General features: G+C 42.2%; 2 protein-coding genes across 4 annotated transcripts in view; both read right to left on the bottom strand.

Annotated features, from left to right (window-relative positions):
* Nucleotides 1-11078, bottom strand: part of SMAD4 (SMAD family member 4) — a 21584-nt gene extending 10506 nt beyond the window's left edge. Inside the window, exons 1-5 of one of the 2 annotated variants that reach the window (XM_072416472.1) lie at nt 10864-11078; nt 2551-2611; nt 2213-2302; nt 1765-2071; nt 105-279 (exon numbers count right to left, since the gene is read on the bottom strand). In XM_072416472.1, coding sequence (XP_072272573.1) covers nt 105-279; nt 1765-2004 — 415 coding nt within the window. In that variant the 5' untranslated portion in view covers nt 2005-2071; nt 2213-2302; nt 2551-2611; nt 10864-11078. The remainder of the gene's footprint in view (nt 1-104; nt 280-1764; nt 2072-2212; nt 2303-2550; nt 2612-10863) is intronic. The other variant, XM_072416471.1, reaches the window with a different exon arrangement.
* A 2106-nt stretch (nt 11079-13184) lies between these two features.
* On the bottom strand, nt 13185-21195 carry ELAC1 (elaC ribonuclease Z 1). Of its 2 annotated transcripts, XM_072416468.1 has the most exons (4): nt 21142-21195; nt 18540-18734; nt 16076-16537; nt 13185-14488 (listed from the first exon to the last, which is right to left on the bottom strand). In XM_072416468.1, the coding sequence occupies exons 2-4, from the start codon at nt 18694-18696 to the stop codon at nt 14019-14021; spliced, it is 1089 nt and encodes a 362-aa protein (XP_072272569.1). In that variant the 5' UTR covers nt 18697-18734; nt 21142-21195; the 3' UTR covers nt 13185-14018. The 2 variants fall into 2 exon arrangements, with proteins under 2 accessions (XP_072272569.1, XP_072272570.1); XM_072416469.1 differs by lacking the exon at nt 21142-21195 and having other exon boundaries at nt 18540-18814.
* Nucleotides 21196-21653: the final 458 nt, after the last annotated feature.

The raw sequence follows: 21653 nt of genomic DNA, 5'->3' as shown, positions 1-21653 counted from the left end.
TATGTCTTTTGCAGACATTTTTATTGTTTTTAGAAGAAGCACAGATCTCCTGAATGCTCAAAGTTCACATAACCAATAGAAAAAATCCAATATGCATCCCATACCTATTCCTGGGGACACAACCCGCTCGTAGTGATAAGGGTTAACGCAGACACTGTCGCACTTCAGATCAAAGGCATACTGACAATACTTGACGTGCTTTAGTTCATTCTTATGAAGATCAGGCCATCTCCAGAGGCGGGCATATATGACATGGGGGAAGCCCTTTCTACCAGCCACCTGTCGAGATAAATAAATTACATGTAAGATTTTTTTAACCACATTAGTCTCTTTATCATAGGCACTAGGCTGTTCACATTAGTCTGTAAACCAATCCGTACAAGCATTTTTAAACCATCCAGCAGTTTTCTTTGAAGTTAAAGTCAATGAACTATCTGCTGAATCATTCATATCCGAATGACATGATAACCACCTTTATACCTAGCTTACTTATTTCTAGACTCATCGGCTTACATCACCATCGAGTCATACAATGGCACTGTTCTTCCCTGCAGCCTTATTGGCTGCCCTGCATGAGATTCAAGGCAAAGCAGTATCTTCTTTGAACATGTCAGAGGGGACGCCCGGTTTACATCCTTCTAATCCACTTCATAACAACTTACAAATGCTGCTGCACTCAATCTCAACAGACCATTCCCTATGGCATACTTTCAGCTGTTAGAAATGCAGAACTCCATCCACCAGCAAATGGGAAGTGCAGTGATGAAGTCCTGCAGGTGATATCGCTAATAAGAAAGTTTTATCCATACGGATTATGTATATGAATTGAACTGTGCAGTGGTAGAGGGATGGGGAATTGTGAGTGAACAGTTTTGTATCTTTAAAGGAAAACCATTTTTGGCAAAATGATATGGCCTGCAGACAGCCAACCAATCCCAGGCATTAAATTTGCTGGTACATTTTCTGCAGTAAACCATTTTTCACCACTCATGAATTGCATTTTATACCTTTTTTTACTATTCTGTTAGTAGTGCACTTTTAAATGCCAACTTTATTCAAAAGTTTAATCACTGGTTGGTACGGTTGCTAGAAAGCTTTCTAACATGCAAACCTATATACAAAAAAACTATACCAAAATATTCCCATTAGAATTCCATCCAACTATAAAAGTTATTACAAAGCCAAATTATAGCCTCACACGTCAATACAAAGCAAACTTGCAGAGATAAAATCATGGAAGCTGCCACTGAAGTCTTTCTTTTTTGGAGGGTATAGGCCCTAAAGCCTTCACTAACTAGCAAAATCAATTACTTAAGTCTAGCAAAATGGTAGTTCAGATGTCTTTAGATTTCACTGCTTCCATGTAAAGCTCCCACCGGCTGGAGAGGATACAATTTCAACAGTGAAAATGGGTGATGGAATGGATTTCTTAAAGTCATTTGCCATTTGTTAACAAATGTTTTCAATTCCAGACCACATCCATGCCAGAATTTTTGGATCACCCAGGTTGACTGATAAAAGTGTATCCTCTCCAGCCTAGGAAGAGCTTTAACAAATCAGGCCATAAGTGTTTGCATAGGCCGTGAAGCCAGGGTTAGTTTGACAGACCTTTTTACAAACAGGTACATAATGGAAGCACCTACATTTCTATCTTCACAGGTTCACATTAACCTGTTTGCTGTCATAGCTAAATAGGACTACAAAGAATATATACAAACATTATAATAAAAATTTCAATGTAGCATTTCTATGAAAAGGACTTGCCTGCAGACGGCCATCTAAAGTTCTTTGGATAGTGACACATTTGCTAGGGTGAGCTCCATTTGTAGTTATTGCAGTAATCAGAGAATCCAGTTCATCTTTCTTCTCTTTCAACTTCTTCACTAAACTCTCGATGGCCCGCTTTGCGAATGTCTCGCTCTCCCCTCCCTGGCGGTGACACATCAAGCTGTGGACGATGCTTAAACAAGCATCGTTACTCGTAGGCGTGTTCGTTATAGACATCTTGATAGATTCTGTTTTCTCTGCTCAAGTTTCACTTATTGCAGTGATGCAAGGAGAATCCTCAAACCTAATTGAAGAAACCAGAAACAAAAAAAAAAAAACAAAAAAAAGAATTAAACTTTACTAAAAAAAAAAATAAAAGTTTACTGAGGTCGTCAGTAAACTCCACAATGATGATGAACCTCAATGTATGTTAAGGGTAACTGACCGGCATACATAGATCTGGGGTGTCCACGTTGCAGTGTTCTCCCCAGACACTTTTAGCTGGGCGCACCACCCGCCACTTTTCAGCAACCACCTGGCTGTTTTTGAGTAGTAACTGATAAGTTGGGCCACAATACAAGGGCTGCCACCCACCTAAATTTTCTTTCCCAGCCTAAAAAAATGTCACTGAATTTTTTTTCTTTTGCATTAGTGTTTACTAGATTATCATACATTTCTTGTAATGGGGTAACAATGCTCACTTGCTGTACTAGATTGGGGTTGGCAGTGTTCTTCCCATGCCCATTTAGCTGGGCGTACCACCCGGCACTTTTCAGCAACCACCCGGCTGTTTTTGGGTGGTTAGTGGAAGTTAGGTCACAAAACATGGGCTGCCACCACTCACCTACAGTTAAAAAAAACATTTTTAGCATATTACCATGAAGTAGTTTAGGACTACAGAACATCTCATATAAGCGATCTGCACAGGGTTGATAAGGCTGCAGTGTGCAGACAGTATTGGATTCAAATGTTTTTTTTTCTGATTAGGTATAAAGATTTTATTGATATATTCTACAGACCAAAAGTGAAATTATTAGGATTTATAGACACTGTTCTCAGCGTGTGTTAAAATCATTTTTCCAATGAAATATTTGTAAATGCATGGAGGCTGAATCAGCCTGAATGCATATGAACCAAGCACACCTATATTTTAATAATATACACGAAAGCCCTTTTTTTAAACTTCTGTTAGTGGTCCAGGAAGGTTTAGTCTGTATTAAAACAATACATTTAGCAGTCCCTGAAAACATGAAATACCCACAAGTCTCATCAGAGACCCCTTTCATCTAAACCAAGTTTTAGGGCACATAAAAGAGATCAAACACATTTTAACCTAAACAAACCCATCCCATGTACATTATATTCCACTTCTTAGCAATACACACACTGCATTCTGCAAGTAAAAAAAGTATTAGGACTACAGGAGAATAGCACCAGACTCCCATCTTCTGAACAGCGGTGAGGAAATCCATTGCACAAGCAGCACAATAGATATTCACACACAAAAGTTGACAAAGATCACGCGACTCGGCCTTTTTCACCATCTCATCAAAACAAACAGAACACACATGGAAAATTCGCCTTTGTCCTGGACAAAAATAACACATTGCCTCAACATCGAGGTTTATTACAAAAAAAAAAAAAAAAAGTATAAAAACACACAAAGTTAATGAACAGCACCAAGAATAAAAAAATGCTGGACCTAGAGTTACTAATGTGTAAGGTAATTCACCTTCGCCATGCAACGCACACTTCCACTGGAACCAGTAAATCCATGAGGTATGAATATTAAAGGATTTTTTTAGAAGATCCCAAAGGATTAAAAAAAGGTACAATATAGCCTTTCCAATGATGAATACTCCTGGATTGCTTAATTTCTTTCAAACTTTCCTAATACACCTGAAGAAAAACTTTTTAGACAACTAAAAATAGAGTTTTGTTAGAGCAGAAACCTAAGGCTCAGTTGACCAATAAGGTAAAACCAGGGTGGAGTAAGCCTGGATATGTCCAAAAATAAAAAGTTATATCATGGCCCCATCTCACCAGAAGAACCATCTGGCAGTCAAAAACCTGGATCGAAATAGAGCAAAGCTGGTCCTGTAAATCCCCATTGTCTATGATATGGCCTAAAGACCAAGGCATTTAGCCATATAACAGAATGAACCTAAAGGGATCTCTAAAATTTCCTTTACAATATCCACATTTTGTTAGCATGTGTCCAATAACCCTGTAAGTTGCAATATGGAAGGTACCAAGGATAAATACTATATTCTTGTCTTTAAAAGCCTAAAACAATGGCTGATTACATTTAAAAGGGTGACAGAAGGTGCATTAGCAGCCCTTAATGAGAGAACATAAAGCTTCAAAGCACATGCGCAGTACGTACACCACTAAACCTGATACCTTAATGGATCTAAAGATGTGAAAATTCCTCAGGGGATGAGAAATTGCCGGAAAAGATATGCCACATCCCATAAACGTCTATGAGTCACCGTTGTCAAAATACACAAGATATATTAGACGACACATAGCCATACAGGGAACATTTTTACATCAATTCTATAGACAACAAACATTGCACGAGTATTAGGATTTATTTTTAAGGAGTGGGAATAAAAAAAAAATTGTTCACCATTATAAAGGGAGGTGCTAGCACAATTAGTAAATATGACCAAGAGAGGGGAAACCATTTAATTTCAGTAAGGAAACATTGGAACAATGACTGAAAAAAACAAACATGTCTCTTGTGGTTTATGGTTCCAAATTGTTGCATTGCATATACAGAATCGTAGGTCCCCTCTTTAGTGAAACATTGGAGGTCAGGAAAAGAAACCCTATGCACCTTACAGTGGGGGTCACAATGTCACCATTCTACGCTGCTCTGCCATGGCTTTAAAACAATGGCACCAAATGGGAAGGGAATCAGCCACAGCCTAATGAACTACAAACAACTTTTGCAGAAAACCTAGAGTTTAATGGAACCCAAGTTCAGAAGACAGCTTTAGAGCAATGTTTCTCAATCAGGCTTCACCCAGAGATTGTGAAGGGATCATAGAGCAGTTTTGCTTTTCATGTCAGTTTAGGTGACAACAATAATCTGTAAGGGTGACATTCTTCCCACTGACCAGTAATGTAAGCAACATTCTTCCCACCAGGCCAATGTACTGCCAGCTTGTATGCCACTTGCACAGATAGCCAAAAAGATCATTGGTGTCCGTGCTACCAGAGACACAAAAAGGTCACTGCTCAAGGAACCTTGGTTGGCAAATACTAATGTTATACATAAAATTCTCCAGTTTTGTAGAGATATAAGCTGGATGGTATTACAACAAAGTTTTTGTTTTACTGAACATAGGAAATTTGCCAACAACAGTAAAATTTCTCATTTATGCCAAAATAATCCCAAGGTACTGTCTACTGAGATCAAGAGAGAAAGTTCAACACCGGGGTGCCACAGTCATGTAAAATTCCACAGACAAGGTGAGGTCCTGATGGACGGTAACATTACAAATCCAAGATGTCATCTATACCATTCCAACAAACATGATCACAGAGCATCTGGGATTACTGAAATAATTATCATTTTACAAAGCCCCAGGTAAAGACCTAACGGTGCCCGACATTTATTACAGCAGCAAAATTAAGCCCTCCAGTACATTAAACTTGGCTGGTAGACAGAATTCAGATGACAAATAGGAGGCCCTGGGGATATCACTACGTGTAAACCTATACAGCACAGCTGCAGACTACAGCACAACCCAAAGGCTGATTTCATTTGTAAAATGGGAGACACAATCATGACACTTAAAGCGGACCTAAACTTAAAACTTTTACCTTACAAAAAGGGTAGACAACCCTCCTATTTAAACACAGCAATCAAGACAGAATGGAGCGCAGAGCCTCCCAGGATATCTACGTCATGCATTCCAGTGAGGCTCTTTGGTGCTCCTTCTGCGCATGCCCTTGTCTCAGGCATGCGCAGGAGACCTTTCTTTAATGGAAGAAAAAAATTGTTGATCTCATGCATGCGCAGTGAGATTGGCCCTCTTTTTCCCCAATCTACGCCACCCGATCTAGATTCTGCGCAGTGCAAGATCGGATGACGTAGGAAGAATAACCTGGAGGATGAAAGAAGATGATGTCCGCACCCAGCACTTCCTCTACACCCAGCCGAAGATGGATACCAGGATGACACGGGACCCAAAGAAACAAACCTCCCGAATGATCGACAGATCCACGGGATAAAAGGTAGATGTGTTTTTCTTATTTTGGGTTTAGTTTAGCTTAAAATTTAGGGTCCAAAGACATTAGCTGTCTTTAGGGATTCCCTTCACCACTGCAACCAGCAGGTTCCTAAACGGAGCACAATCTTTACCAAGGGATGTGTAACTTCCTGCCTGCTGCATCACCACTAAGATCAACTTTAAAAGGCAGTGCTGAAATTGGTGGAGGTGGCTTTGATAAATGTCATAGCGGTCATTTTGTTATCATGGGAGGGCACAGAATGCAGTGGGTGTATTCTGGGAAACGTTTTACACCACAACAACTGAGTTATTTAATTACAGATGAGATAGAGGGGTGAACAGATGAGCTACAACTTCCTCAATGAAAATATAAAGTGCAGACTTATCAGCCGACATATCTCTGCTGCAAAAAAAAGAACAAAAAGCTTGTTGGTTATTTGCTGTTTAAGAACAAATGAAAAGGGTTTGGTGCTGGTTTGACGTTTTTTGAAATTCCTGTCTGATACCAAAAACCCAAATCCTCTGACTTTAGAACAAAGTTTTGTTGCCTTCCAATCGGTGTCCTTTAGCAGCCAATATAGGTCCTCTCATAAGTCAGGGGAATGGAATATGATGGGCCCCTAATCACAATACATTTCAGGGAGCCACACACAGGAGGCTGATCAAATACAGGTAACACCAGAACTTGTCAGCAATAAGGAAGCACACTTCTGTACTAAGAACACAAGTTTTGGGATACCAGACTGGCACAGGAAAAGTATCATCATGTAATGAAGGGTTGGTACTGTAGCTTAACTGTTAGCACTCATTCCTTGCACAGCAGAGATCCTAGGTCACCACACGGTTCATATATTCTTCAAGTCTGTGTAGATTCCAACTGCTTGTTTCATGGCCAGGAGCACACCTGCGGGTTTATCACATCTGCCTTTTTGCCCCTATAAATTACATGTTTCCCTGAAGTGTACAGACTGTTCTATGAATTCCGCATTTGTCAGAAATGTAATTGCTAAATAAATCAAAATCAGGCATTGCGAGCCGGCCCATCCTACAGGGTACAGAGAATTTCCCTGCAAGGCAACCAGGTAAGGAATGCTCTCCTACAACCTGACAAAGTGACCCAATCTATGGGGTACAGAATATTCTGTAGTAAGGTGACTCAATCTTTGGGGTACAGAATATTCTGCTCTAAGGTGACCCGGTGTATGGGGTACAGAATATTCTGCTCTAAGGTGACCCGGTGTATGGGGTTGGGGTACAGAATATTCTGCTCTAAGGTGACCCGGTGTATGGGGTACAGAATATTCTGCTCTAAGGTGACCCGGTGTATGGGGTGCAGAATATTCTGCTGTAGGGAGACCCAATCTATGGGGTACAGAATACTCGGCGGTAGGGTGACCCAATCAATGGGGTACAGAATATTCTGTTGTAAAGTGACCCAATCTATGGGGTACAGAATATTCTGTAGTAAGGTGACCCAATCCATGGGGTACAGAATATTCTGCTTTAAGATGACCCAATCAATGGGTCTATTTCTGAAGCATGAATCTGACATTCCCTGGTGGAGAATCATGGAGGAGCCTGAACAATGCATGAACGAATGTTGTACATACAGAACTGTTCCACTCTATGGAGAGGGGAGGGGAGGATGAGCAAGAGGCACCCCGCTGCACTCTCTCTTCTTCACTTGCATTGCGTTCATTCATCGAGAGTTGTATACACGCCAGATTCCCATATGATATTAGCACCCCAAGATGATTATGGGACGAGAATCATCTAACGTGTGTACGTAGCCTAAGCTAGGGTTCTACTTTATCCCTGCAGAGCTAAAGTGAAGTAGCAGCCAGAAGAGGAGCTCTGTGCGGGACAACATATCCAACATGTGAATATCAGTGCGAGGGAGAAGATTCTTGTTGTAAAATTGTAGGCACAGGCAGTAGGGCAGGTCAGTAGTGAGATGTTTCTTTTATGTGACAATAGAAGTGCTTTAAATGCAGAGAACACTGCTATCAAAAGCTGCTCAGAGGCATAAGAGCAATTCTGAAATGTAGAGGTGCTTGAAGGGTGATTATATGACTTTTTGGGTAACACCTTGATACAATTACACTATCATACATTAGATTTGTGATTTTTTTTTACAATTTGTTTAAGCCCCTTTCTCGAGGAAACAGAAACAGAATATTTTGTTTGTGAAACACACAGGTTTTGATCTGTGGTGTTCACATTCTTGGTTATATCACTCATAAGCCTACATTGTACGTTGCTGATTTAATATATATCTGGTAAAACAGGACTTAAAGGGTCACAATTGATGTGCACAGAATAAAGGGGGGGTTAACCCCTAACATTTAAGTGTACCACTTAAGAACATAAGTCCCATTAGTGTCCTTTGCTATTGCGTACCTTACTGCACTATAACTGGCTTATTGGTCAGCAGTTTTAAAGTTTATTGTCCTTTAGCTAAATATATTTTTTGTGGTTGAATGAATTTCGTCTGATAATGGGCTCAGGGCTGATATTGAAGAATCTGGCATGTGTACAGCACTCGTCATCCGAATGACCATCCTGGCGGATCCACAGATGAGAAATTATCATAATGGAAGGGAAGAGGAGGGAGCGCAGAGGGGCAACGCTCCATAGTTCTTCCCCCTCTCCATACAACAGAATAGTGCTGTATGTACAGCGCTCCTTTACGAGTTGTGCAATCATTTGTCGTCAAAAAAGATAGTAAAAGATCTTTTCCCATGACAATTATTGCATGTGTGTACATAGCCTAAAGGGAAGGTTCAGATCTGCAGTGTTCCCATGTGGCTCCCTGTGGCTGACACCTTGCCAGCTGCTCGGCCACCTGCAATGGTGCGCTGCTTCACCAGTGATTGTAGATTTGACACCAGCGTCCTTTCTGAAAAGATATGCTACGTTTCCTCAGCAGGAACACAAAGTTACTTGCCTGTTGGCAATCTTCTGTAGAATGTACAATGAGCTGCACATGCACACCTGGGTGCCGGGATGATCTGCATGCGCACATCCTCCTGACCTGGCCAATCATCATGAAAATGAAACAGGAAAAGCTGCAAAGGGAGCAAGTTTACTTCTAATTATATGCTAATGAATACAAAACCTCTCTAACAGGACCAGTTTCCTATCCAGTCTACAACATGGAAGCTGGTGGTATCACTCAGCTGTGCAACCGCACAGCCAGAATTGGGAATCCTTAAAGTTACACTTTTAAGTTTCCATCATCAGGCAGGTGATAGCAGAAAGGTACCAGCAATCTCAATTCTGCAATATTATTTCTGACCAAACTCTGAGTTTCTGGCATGAAGATTTGCTGCGCATGCGCAGCATCAGAGAAACTCAGCAATCCTGTCCTCCCCTGCCTGTGCCGGGATGAATGAACGCCTATACGCCTGCGCAAGAGTTGCGTCATCCCAGCAAAGCCAATCAAAATGGCCAAAGATCATCCGGAAGAGGAAGATGGCAGCATCAAGCGCTGGGATGCATATAGGCAGGTTGGGCAGGTTTAGTTCTGCTTTAACCTCCCTGGCAGTATTCCCAAGTGTAACACGAGGTGGATTTTCCATAACAAAAGAGGTAACCCCAATCCACACTCTGGGTGGAATTGCCAGAGAGTTTAAAACTCCTACCTGTTTCCCACGGCATCCGCCAGCAGTGCCCGGCTGGCATCTGCATCCCCTGGCGTGTGAACATTGGGGACGCGAGGCCAGGAGAAGCAGACGGGGGCAAGGGCATCTGCTCACGAGTCTTATGCTGGAGGGCAGGAAATTAAAAATATTGAGGATTAATAAATGTACTGCTTTTACATTTAAAAATCCTTGTTAATCATACCGCCAGGGAGGTTAAAGCGTACCTAAACTCAAAAATTTCACTTTACATAGAAGAGTAGACAACCTTTTTATGTTAAGTAAAATTATTGGTTTTTTGTTTGTTATTTTAAGTGCAGCATCACCTCCTAATTCTCGAATGCCTAGGCGATCGAAAACGAATAGGAGCGCAGAGCCTCCTGGGATACCTACGTCACACATCCCAGGAGGCTCTTGGGTGCTCCTTCTGTGAAGGAGATGCTCGGGCAGGCGCAGAAGGAGCCTTTTCACGCAAACAGAAAAGTTTGCACAAATGCGCAGTGAGATTGGCACCCAATCTCGGCCCTGGGTCGGGTGACGTAGATGAAGAACCCGGAAGAAGAGGAAAAGATAGCGGCGCCTGCAGCACTGGCTCCAGGCACCCCCGGATGGATCAGAGTGCCCTGAGGAGGATGAGGGAAATGGGTTTTTTGGGAACTTTTCAGTTTAGTTCCTCTTTAATATAACCCTAGAGATTGCTATTCGGTAGAGTCATCCACCCAGCTGTGCAGAATGTGGGGATCTGATGGGAAGAATTGGAAATCCTATGGAACATAAAACCCTCCAATAAGCATTTTATCTATTTAAATGTTTAGATGAAATTCAGAGCAATCATATGCATGCCTTACAGCACAATATATAAATATTATACATGTTATTACAAATATTGATAAACTTTCTTCCTGCCAGTGGATGAACCTATTACAATGGAGATGAATGCAATCAGTCCATACACAATGATGGGCACACACAGGTTTATACCCCCCATGGCATCGGTATATGATTGGTGTGTTCAGTCCCCACATGAGTCACGTGACCACATGGCATTGTTGTTGGAGACAGGTCCACTTTGTGCAGATAATTTTAAGGCTCACACGACCATGCTGGGGCACCTAAAGGCGGATCGGCGCTCCAATGTTAATTCGGGGCCCCACGTCTGAGGTCATAGATTAGGGCCCAGCTGTTTACCCCACCCCTTGCCCCACACTCACCCGCACTTGGCCGGGCCCCGTGTGCTCCCCGGCTGCTCGCCTCCTCCAGCCCGGAGGAAACAGCGTCGATAGTAAGGCGCCGAACTATCCCGCTCCTCCTCCCGTGCCTCTCCGGACTCCCGAGCGGCGCAGGCCGCAGACAACAAACCCCCTTCACGGGTCGAGCGTGCGCAACAGCGACCACAGCGGCGGCTACATCCGGGACACTGAGGAGGGCGGGGGGAGGAGCTGGGCGGCTAGCGGGAATGTGTGGGCAGGACCGCAGCCAAGAGCAAGGAGAGGGGGAATGGCTGGGTTGCTTACCATGGTAACAGGAAGTGTGATTGACGGGCGGGGATAGTGGAAGGAGCAATGGGCGGGGAAAATGCAATGCTGGGCGGGGAAAAAGGCAATGCTGGACGGGGGGAACGAGGAGGAGAGGAGGGGCTGTGATGTCACCATGGTAACGGGAGATGTGATTGAATAACAGGGAAGGAAAGGAAAAGGAGGAGCCAATCGCTAGCGGGAATGAGGAACAGCTGAGGGATAGGGGCGGGGCTTACACTTTACTATGGCAACAGGAGCTGTGTGATTGATGGTTTTGACCATTGGGTAAATGGGAGGGAAGGGGGAGAGAGAAGGGAGGGGCTGAAACATTTTACATATAAATAAAGCACAAGCATGGCTGAGGGATGTGTACAAAGGCCTGGGGTTTCTACTTAGGAAGTGATGGAAAACCTATAACAAAATCTGGGGAAAAATTACTTTTTATAGTATAGCTGTCAGGTTTATATTGCAGCCAATGGGGCTTATTTACCTGTCAGAGGGTGTCTGTTTCACCTGTCCGCCATCCCGCAGTAGGCGCCGCCATCTCTTCTTTCCGAACATCTTTACCATTTTGATTGGCTGTGCCAGGATGACGTAACTCCATTCATTCATCCCGGCACATGCAAGGGAAGCCAGGGTTGACAGGATTCCATGGCAACCACAGCTAATGCTGCGCATGGTAGGACATCGCCCGTCCCTTTCTGCAATAATGTCCTGATAATACAAACCTAAACGTAGAACCTTAGCTCAGCCATATATAAAAATCTAGTCATCTTCCATGATGGATCCTTAAATGACCAACTAGAGGCAATCTGTCATATTCTTTAAGAGAGAATGCAGCAGGGAGTCTCCTGCTCATCCTCACCATAGAATGGAACAAAGCTGTGTGTACAACGCTCATTCATTCAAGTCATCAAGAAAAATTTCCAGCAACAGAAATTAAACGTGGCTTTAGTAATAGGTGTACTGCTCTGCAAATGTAATAAAGCCTCTGGCATTTTATTTGCTGTGCAGTCAAGGGTTTTTTTTATTATCATCTTGTATTTATATATTTCTGACATATTACACAGCGCTGTACAAAGTCCATAGTCATATTACTAGCTGTCCCTCAAAGGAGCTCACAATCTATCTAATGTCCCTACCATAGTCATATGTCATTACCACAGTCTAAGGGCAATTTGGTGGGGAAGCCAATTAGCCAAACTGCATGTTTTTGGGATGTGCTGTGCCACCCAAGGTTTTCTAAGGTTACCGTTATTACCCATTGTGTTAGGTCAGGAATGTATCTGTGCACTCTTATAAAACATACCGAGAAGTCCACTTTAAAACAGAATTATATCATCAAAACAAACATTGAGACCAGGCAGGTCCTTTATTGCAGAAAATATAGACAAAGTTCCTTCTCCAATAAAATAAGCTTTCCTGCCTGATTGCAATTATTTATGTAAATGTTCACGTCTTTGCTCCATCATAGGTGCTGTCATCTGCATTTGGCCCTCTTCCAGGTGTTAGCATTGCCATATTGATCAGGATGACGTAGCACCAGGGCATACTCACAGTTCATTCAGTCCCAGCAGCCCCATGTAGTACAAAGAAAAGTTTGTGAACAGTCGGGTAAGTATGTTTTATTGCAGAAGGATAATCGCCTATCCATTCTTCAATAAGACTCCTAGCTGCTCACAATGTTTGAACTATAGTCCTGCATTAGGAGACTCCATTTAGACCAGATATACATCCAAGTAATTGGCATTCTTTGCATTGGGTTCAGCAATGGTAGCTTCCATGATCTCTCAGCACAGAGAGAAACTAAAAATTAGAATGAGCCGGAGACCAAGCTGTAATAAGAAGTTAAAAGAGAGAACCTAACAAATGAGTGGCACAGGAAGCTATGGAACTTAAGGTTCACAAAGTGGAACTAAAATGAACAATGTCTTAAGTGCTGCATAATACTTGACGAGTTCATTTAAAAACCAAAGAGATAAATAGAAAAAGAAAAAATACCAAGCAATAAAAAGTTATTTAAAGAGTTTTTAATCCGATACATAAACCAACAAACCCCATAAAAAGTCACATTAAGTGACATAAAATAAAACATTTCAGTGTTCAAAAGCCAAAATATCTACAATTACTTTTTTTTTGTTTTACCCCAAATATTAAATCAATATTCAGGGTATACAAACGCAATGGTGTTTCTCAAACAACCAGTACTTTTCAAAGCAAATGGTTACACAGCTGATTCCAAAGAGCCCCAAACAGTACTCAGGGTACCAGGGCTTCAACACCACCCTGGGCTTTAAATTAAGAATTATTTCAGGGTCATTTTTTTTTAAAACGTTTAATATTTAGATGTGTAACAATGTTCTGTGTGCCCCTGGCTTAGTTTGGGACAGGGTAAGCAAAGTCGACTCGATTCGGTTGCTTTGGCTCACTGTTCCTTTGGGGAAAGAAGTAGCACCTAGAGGAAGCCATAACACTCAGGGTCTAAATGACTTGTCCTTGCTGATGTTGAAAATTGCTCCTCCAAAAGACCCTGTCCTAAGGACCTATAAAAATGAGATCATTAGGACAGCTTTGGACCTGCTTCAGGATCAAATAATCCCCCATGGCTCATGGTGGCTGGCAAAGTCTCAGTCACTCTCACCACAATGCTAGTTCTTCAAGAACCTGCATCTGCACATTTGACAGTACCGAGTGGTACCGGTACCGCTTACTCCGGTCCACGTTCATTCTCTATGGGGCTGCCACAGGGAGAAGCTAGATGTGGCACCTCCCCAGAGACAACGGTTCACTGGTATGAGGAAGTGGTAAAAGCACAGCAACGTCATGGCCAGTGAGGGCATACTCTTACTCTAATCTGCTTTTATCGTTGGAATTGTGATTGTTAAAAAGTCCTTTGCTAAATAAACATCTTGTCCCTTCAAAAAGCTTTCTGCTTGAGTCTTCAGTATAGCCATGTCATCTTCCTCTTCCGTAATTTTTCCTAGAGGCTTAAACCTTTGACTGAAGTGAGTCAGGACCAGTTTCTTTGCATAACAGGAATTTGCAAACTCAGCAGCCATTTTGGGCGTGCTGTGACCATGTTCCTTGGCTTTGTCCATCTGATCATCATCTAGTGTAGCTTCATGAATGAGAAGGTTGGCATCCTGGCAAAGCTTTGTGGCCCCCGATGAGATGACACCTGAGCAGTCTCCAAGTATACAGACTTTCCTTCCAGGCACGGGGTCCCCCAGGACAACCGACGGATGGATAGTCTGTCCATTCTCTAGTGTAACAGAGGAGCCAAGTTTGAGCTTGCCATAAATAGGACCAGGCTGAATACCTGCAGAAAGAACAAGATATTACAATAAGACCTATTAATAGCATGGAAATTGTCACATATGGTATTTCTGTGGGTGACAGACACTAACTGCTCACCAACTGTAACGTTTATCCAGATAAAAAAGAAACCAGTAAAAACATAATCATTTCAGAGCTGACAAGTAGAAATCTCATACAGCGCCCTAACTCTTCCCTCATTTCTATAGCTAAAATGGGCACTGCCAATGTCAAGGTATTTAAATATTTCAGCTGGTAAGAAATATTAGAAATCTAAAATAAATGACTTGCAGTGCAGTTATTGTTTCTTTACACCCATGAACAGTGTCCATAGTTGAGATACTGCATAGTGCCCAGGGCTGTGGTTGTAAAAAAAGAAGAGGGGGCATGGTAATAGTGAAGGCTACCAGTGGGTAGTGCGTAGGGAGAGCTTACACGGGGGTCACGAAAAAAAGTAAGCGTGCGTCGTGCCCACCCCACTACACCCCAGGCAGTGACTCACCTGCAGCTGCTCTGAGCTAATGAATGGGGGGCAAGAGTGAGAGGTTCTGTACCAACCACCACCTGTTGTAAAATGTTGAAACACGGGTTCATCAAGAACCAGTGCATGAGTTATTCACTGTGCACTTATTTATGTTTTATGTCACATCAGTAAAGTGTTTTTTGTGTCACTCGAACGTAGGATGCTGGTTGCCTTCTAGGCCAGCACTGATGGTCTTAGGGAGCTTCTTGGCCCCATGGTCATTTGCTCTCCATTAGGAGTCTGCTTTCAGGGGAGCTACCAACTTAGTACTGCGAGCCTTGTTACCTAGTCCTGCAGCATTGTTCAGGGATTAGTAGACCTCCCACCCTAGTGCACTTTTTTCTGTGTGGGTGCTTTTGCAATAATGCTTTTTTTATGTACATCAGGGGTTTTGTTTCAGGACCACATCACCAAAGTAAAAAAAAAAAAAGGGTTGGCTAAGCTGCTGGTGACAACCACCAAAAGTTGTCTGGAAAATTGTGTTCCCACTGCTTCTTTTTTTAGACCCAGCAGATGCATACTCGACTACAATAAATCAGCCAGCTGCTAAAATAATTTAGCAGTTTTGAGCCCCAAATAAAATAGTTGAGCTCCTGACCCTGACTTAGGTAAAGCGACTGGTGTAGAAGAGCTTCTGTAACCAGTGATTAGACAGCCCTCATATCCCTCCTATACTACATATTCAAGATTCTAAATCCATGTCCATGGTGGGTATGGTGAAACCTCAGTATTTCTAAAAGACATGGTTAATTATGTGCACCGTATCACATGCTCATGCATTCAACTATATCATATCTAAACCACAAAGGAAGTTGGCGCTAGAAGACTTTCCCATACTGAATGCTGTGTTAACACATCTGAGCATGTAGCTGTATAACTCCCCCAATTTGTGTCACTGAATGGGGGTTCTCTACAGGTTAATTTCCACTAAGGATCACCAGCCCAACCTATCTTATTAGTACAGGCTCTGGGGGACATATTTCCCCCATGCCCCCTAGCCAAGTGCTCCCCTGGTTGTGATGGTTGTACAAAATTGAGTAAATATTAGTCACAGGGGTAAGCTCTTACCAAGTTCCTTTAGCTTGTTTGCATTGAGTTTTCCTGGTCGGTCCTTCTCAGCAATTACAAACCCAAATGATGGAATACGATGATAAAGCTTAAAAGCTTGAACGACAAATTGCTCATTTTCAAAGAGCTTGTAGGTCCCATCGCTTGGATCTGCATAAAGAGTATTCTCTTCCGAAGCGAGATTATTCTGTCCTCCGTATCTAGAGAGGTCTTTAAACTCTTCTGCTGGACATTGGTCTTCTGAAGGAACCAATTCATGGACTGAATATGGGAACACTAGTTGAGAGTGAGAGATTTCCAAACTCATGCGGATAAAGTTTCTTAATCCCACAGGACCATAGATGTCTACATGCTGCTTAGATGGATTAGAGCCAGCCTGGAGGCTAACTGTACATAGTAAACCAGGAAGTCCAAACATGTGGTCCCCATGAAGATGAGTGATAAAAATCTTGGTGATTCTGCCTACAGGCGGGAACACAACAAAACAAAAACCAAAGTTAAACAATGCTGCACAATAACCTAAAATGTTTTCCAAAATATCTTTAAAGCCGAATTCCAGCCTTAAGCAATGTACACACATTAAAATTATTTATATAGCGCCAACTGCTTTTGGCAATGAGACATCTTGGAAAGCAAGACAGAACAAATATTTTTTCCTACCAGAGGATTTTTAATTCTGTTCATTCATTTTATACAGGTATTTGCTGCTAGGTAAAACTTACTGGTCTTGCCCCCTTCCCTTCCCCAGCCTTTGACTGGACAGTGAAATGAGATGTAACAGACTGATTTGTTTGTCTCACTCTGCTCATTTCTGATATCAGCATGTCCTTTCCTGGCATATTAGCAATGTAGGATGACCAGTTGGCTTAATGCACTGCCCTTTCCTCTCTCAATTTGAGCTCTGCTATACAGTAGATTGGCAAAACAAAGTCAAATTCAGGTACCCCCCCCCCCCCATTTAGTAACTTTTAGTAGCTTTTGCATTTGAGTACAGTGGCATTCAAATTAAAATGTTTGGCCTGCTTTAAATTGAAATTCCTATCAGTGACCTCATTAGAAAAATCCCCCTTTTGATTCCAGGTCTGGTCCAAAATTTTACCTGTAAAATAGTACTGCTCTGAATATTTTGTAACTTCAGAAGTGTACAGCAATGCTGTCTTTTTTGAGCATCCCCATCATTGCCCGTGTGTGGGTGCCCAACATACGCCATAGCCTCTCATATACACTGCACCTGCCGCTTTCTGCAGAGATGGTGACAGCTGTGGTATACGCAGATCATAAAACTTAATCAGCAAGCAGGCAACACATGGTGAAGAACATTAGCTCTGCAGGTTTTGCATTTCATTACATTGGCTTAAGGTTTAAAATAGATGTCAAATAAATGATTATTTCTCAACTAGGGGGATGGGGGCTGCAACATTTCTGTACATACAAGGACTTCTGTTCACCCATTCCACAAACTATTATATAACTGAATCTTCAAACACCATACATTATATTATTAATCCCTAATCATATTAAATTATTATTACACAATATATACATAGCGCCATCATATTACGCAGCACTGTCAAGAGTCCAAAGTCATGTCACTAGCTGTCCCTCAATGGGGCTCACAATCTAATGTCCTTACCAAAGTCATATGTCTTTTATAACAGTCTAAGGTAAATTTAAGGGGGAAGCCAATTAACCTATATGCAGTTTTTTGGGATGTGGGAGGAAACCAGAGTACCCGGATTCCCATACAAACACAGGGAGAACCTGCAAACTCCATGCAGATAATGTCCTGGCCAGGATTCAAACCTGGGACCTAGCACTGCAGAGAGCAGGGTGCTAACCACTGAGCCACCATGCTGCCTATAAGAAAATATTTGAAGGCCTAAAACACAATGCTTGTATTAAAAAAAAAAAAAAAAAAAACATTTAAGCCATTTCAAACACAAAGTCAGGTCCATTTTTCCCCCAATCTCTCTCTCTAATAACTGCTTCTTGCGGTTATTCTTTCCCCACCCCAGCTTGTCCTAAGTCTTCCAGTTTGAATGACGTTGAGCGCTTTCATGAAGCCCAGACTGTAATGGTCAATCCCAAGGGAGGGGTGTCATCCTGCTGCTCCAAAATCATTACAGGAATGCAATTTAGTGCAGGAATAAAGACTAACCAGGCACACAAAATTATGTATTGGGACAGCTTTGTAACCTCATTTTACTTACCTCAGCCTTTCTCAACTTTTTACCAGGGGGAAACCTTTGAAATATATTTCAGAAGCTCAAGGAACCCCTACTATCATTACTATATCTGCAGCTAACAGTATATTAGCATGGTGGTCATTGGGAAGAATGCCCCCCTTACAGATAATAAAAGATCATTGGAGTCAGTTAAACTGACCTGAGAATCTCAAATTTCTCATTACTCAAAGAACCCCTAAAACCTCTGGAGGAACCCTAGTTGAGGAACACGGACTTACTTGCTTTAAGAGGGCTTTTCATAAACTGAGTTTGGGTCCCCTCTCCGCAGTCAAACAGCCAACATTCTCCATCTGTACGGAACACAAGAGCTGAGGCCCCTCGGCAAGGGGATGGATAGGCAGATCCGGTGCCCAGGAAGGTGACATCCATAGACATGACTATTAAAATCAAACGTCACCTCAATGGCATAAAACCTGTAAAAAAAAAAATCTGTTACCTGCAGTACCTAGATTTCGGTTTGCTTATGAGATGATAGATGAGATAGATGAGATAGATGAGATAGATTGGATAGATACATTGCACATAGTCTTTGCACTCGGCACCCAAAAATATATATTTTATCTTCAATTGTCTCCGATAATAGCAGTGCATTTTCTCTACCTTGACCATCATGTCAGCAGTATGAGATCATGATGATGTTCAGTGTTCTCCTTGCTGGTGAGAAAGCTGTACCTGAGGACCTGCAGTGCAAGGATCTCTTAGTTTCAGCTTTATCCATTCTGTGAGTCTATTCCTTTTACTTTTCCTGCTGCTTCTTGAATATTCCCCCACAAGTCTACAGGGGGCTTCTCTGGCAATATTAAGCAAAGTCCTACCTTTCCGCCAAGATAGTTGCCCCCACACGGAGACATGTGCAGAGCAAGGCAATGTAAACTGCCCAGATGTAATGGTCAGACATAAGACAATCATCTGAATAAACAATTTTAAGATACATATTTGCTTATTGCAGAAAAGTAGTTTGCAAGAAAAAATATATAGGGCAACATTAGTAGAATAATACCCCATTTGACCATTTTCCACCGAACAATCTATCACATGTGATTTTAACCTAATTAAACAATTGTACATATTGCACATTTCCTGTACACCATCAACAGTGTAATATGCAAACAAACTATCTTTCCACTACATTATATGTAAGCATTCCATTACGGGTTTGGTTCCCCCAGTCAAAGTGCATGGAGTTAAGATGGTCCAGTGAATGCACCAAAATGTATGCAAAATTGCAGCACACCATAAAAATTAAATGCCATATGCATTGTGCTGCTGTACAAGCAAGAGGTGCATTCTGATGGCATTTAAAATGAGTGGCACTGCAGTAATGCACAGTAATACCACATTTACTATATGTTAACACAGCACATAAGTGCAAAAAGTGTGATAAACATTGTCTATAGCAGTGGTTGCCAACCTTTTCGGTTCCACGGACCACTAAAATCACCGGCTCCTGACCACGCATGTGCGGGGAGACGGGTGTCACTCAAAGTGACGTCATTATGACATAACCCCACCCATTCTCCCATTGCTGATCGAAGCCTGCTATCGGAGAGTGGCCGGGTTATGTTCAGGAACACAGCCCACCCACTTCCCTGAGCCAGGGAACTGGACGGGGACATGGTCCGCGGCTCTGGCCAGCTGCCCCCGCTCGGGAGTGCGCTTGCCAGAGCCGTGGACCGCCAAAATTTTCCCCCGGACAACCGCTGGTCTATAGGGCATCTCAGACTGTATAGGAAGGCAAGTTTACTACCGAGTGCCCATGTAAAACCATTGCAGTGCAGTAATACACATTATTATTATTACACAGTATTTATATAGCACCAACATATTAAGCAGCACTGTACAAAGTCCATAGTTCAAAGAAGCTCACAACCTAATGTCCCTACCATAGTCATATGTCATTATACAGTCTAAGGTCAATTTTGGGGGGAAGCCAATTAACCTAACTGCATGTTTTTGGACTGTGTGAAATCGGAGAACCTGAGGAAACCCACACACACACAGGGAGAACTTGCAAACGTCATGCAAATAGTGTCCTGGCTGAGAATCAAACCTGGGACCCAGCGCTGCAAGTGCTAACCACTAAGCCACCATGCTGCCCATCCAAATACATATTATGCATGTTGGTGCCAATATTTAGTAATGGTTCCCCAACACACCTTTCTATAGTGGGGTACACAATTGTGGTGAGGTTGCAATGCATTTACAGCTTCCTCATGCCAGGAACCATATCCCTGAGGAATCCAGGAATGAATAGAGGTGGCAGCGAGCTGTACCAGTGTCTTTCACTGTCCCTGGCTATCAAATGTGCAGACTCTGGTTCTTTAGGTCTGAGAGTGGCTGGCACGGTGTGTGCGATTCAGAGGTGGGTCTGACCCTGCCCTGATGCATCTGTGCTGCACACGGCCCTGCAATAATGCAGTAGGAGGGATTCTTGGTCTGTTGTGGTAAACATTATTATTATTAATATTATTAATAAACAGGATTTATATAGCACCAACATATTGAGCAGCGCTGTACATTAAAAAGGGGTTGCAAATGACAGACAGAATACAGACAGTGACACAAGAGGAGGAGAGGACCCTGCCCCAAAGAGCTTACAATCTAAGACATGACAGCTAAACCCATACTATACACCAAAATTAACAACCCTGGTATGAATGAATCCTGGAAAACAGGAACATTTAGCAATTGATATACACTGGTATTTTAATGTAAAACACATCTTTTCCATTCCTGAATGGAGGATAGAGACATCTTGCAGTTACCCATTACCAAGAACCCCACACGTAACCCCCCAGAGATCACACAGCCCCCACTTACTGTACACAACCTACACTGACTTGCTTCCTGAAGTCTGCAGCAAGCACGTGTCTATTTTAATCACAGGAAGTCAGCCATATTTCTACACTCACCAGGCGGCCATCTTTCTACACCCAAAACATTTTTACAATAAACATTTGCAAGATTTTAAAAGCTGGAGCGCTGCCGTTTTATTACAGAGATATATGTGACATCATGTACACTGCCGGACTTTATAACAAGATATCACCTGCTGAGACATTGAAGAGCCGGAGTTTGAATTGGATTGTTTATTCGTAGCACTACAAGTCCCAGCAGTCAGAAAATTCCATGTTCAAATCCCTCAGCTGGTCCCGCTTTGTCATTCTATTTGCTAAAGTTTTCCCTATTTAGATCTGCCTTTTAGATCCCTATAAACAAATTTTTATTTTAACTACAACATGTATACATACTAACATTATTATTATTATTAATATTTTTATGAATAATATTTTTATTATTAATAATAATAATAAACAGGATTTATATAGTGC

Source organism: Pyxicephalus adspersus, chromosome 6, assembly GCF_032062135.1.
Source record: "Pyxicephalus adspersus chromosome 6, UCB_Pads_2.0, whole genome shotgun sequence".
Taxonomy (NCBI): Eukaryota; Metazoa; Chordata; class Amphibia; order Anura; family Pyxicephalidae; genus Pyxicephalus; species Pyxicephalus adspersus.
The sequence above is the reverse complement of the archived record's forward strand: the minus strand, read 5'-3'. Positions and strand labels throughout refer to the sequence as shown.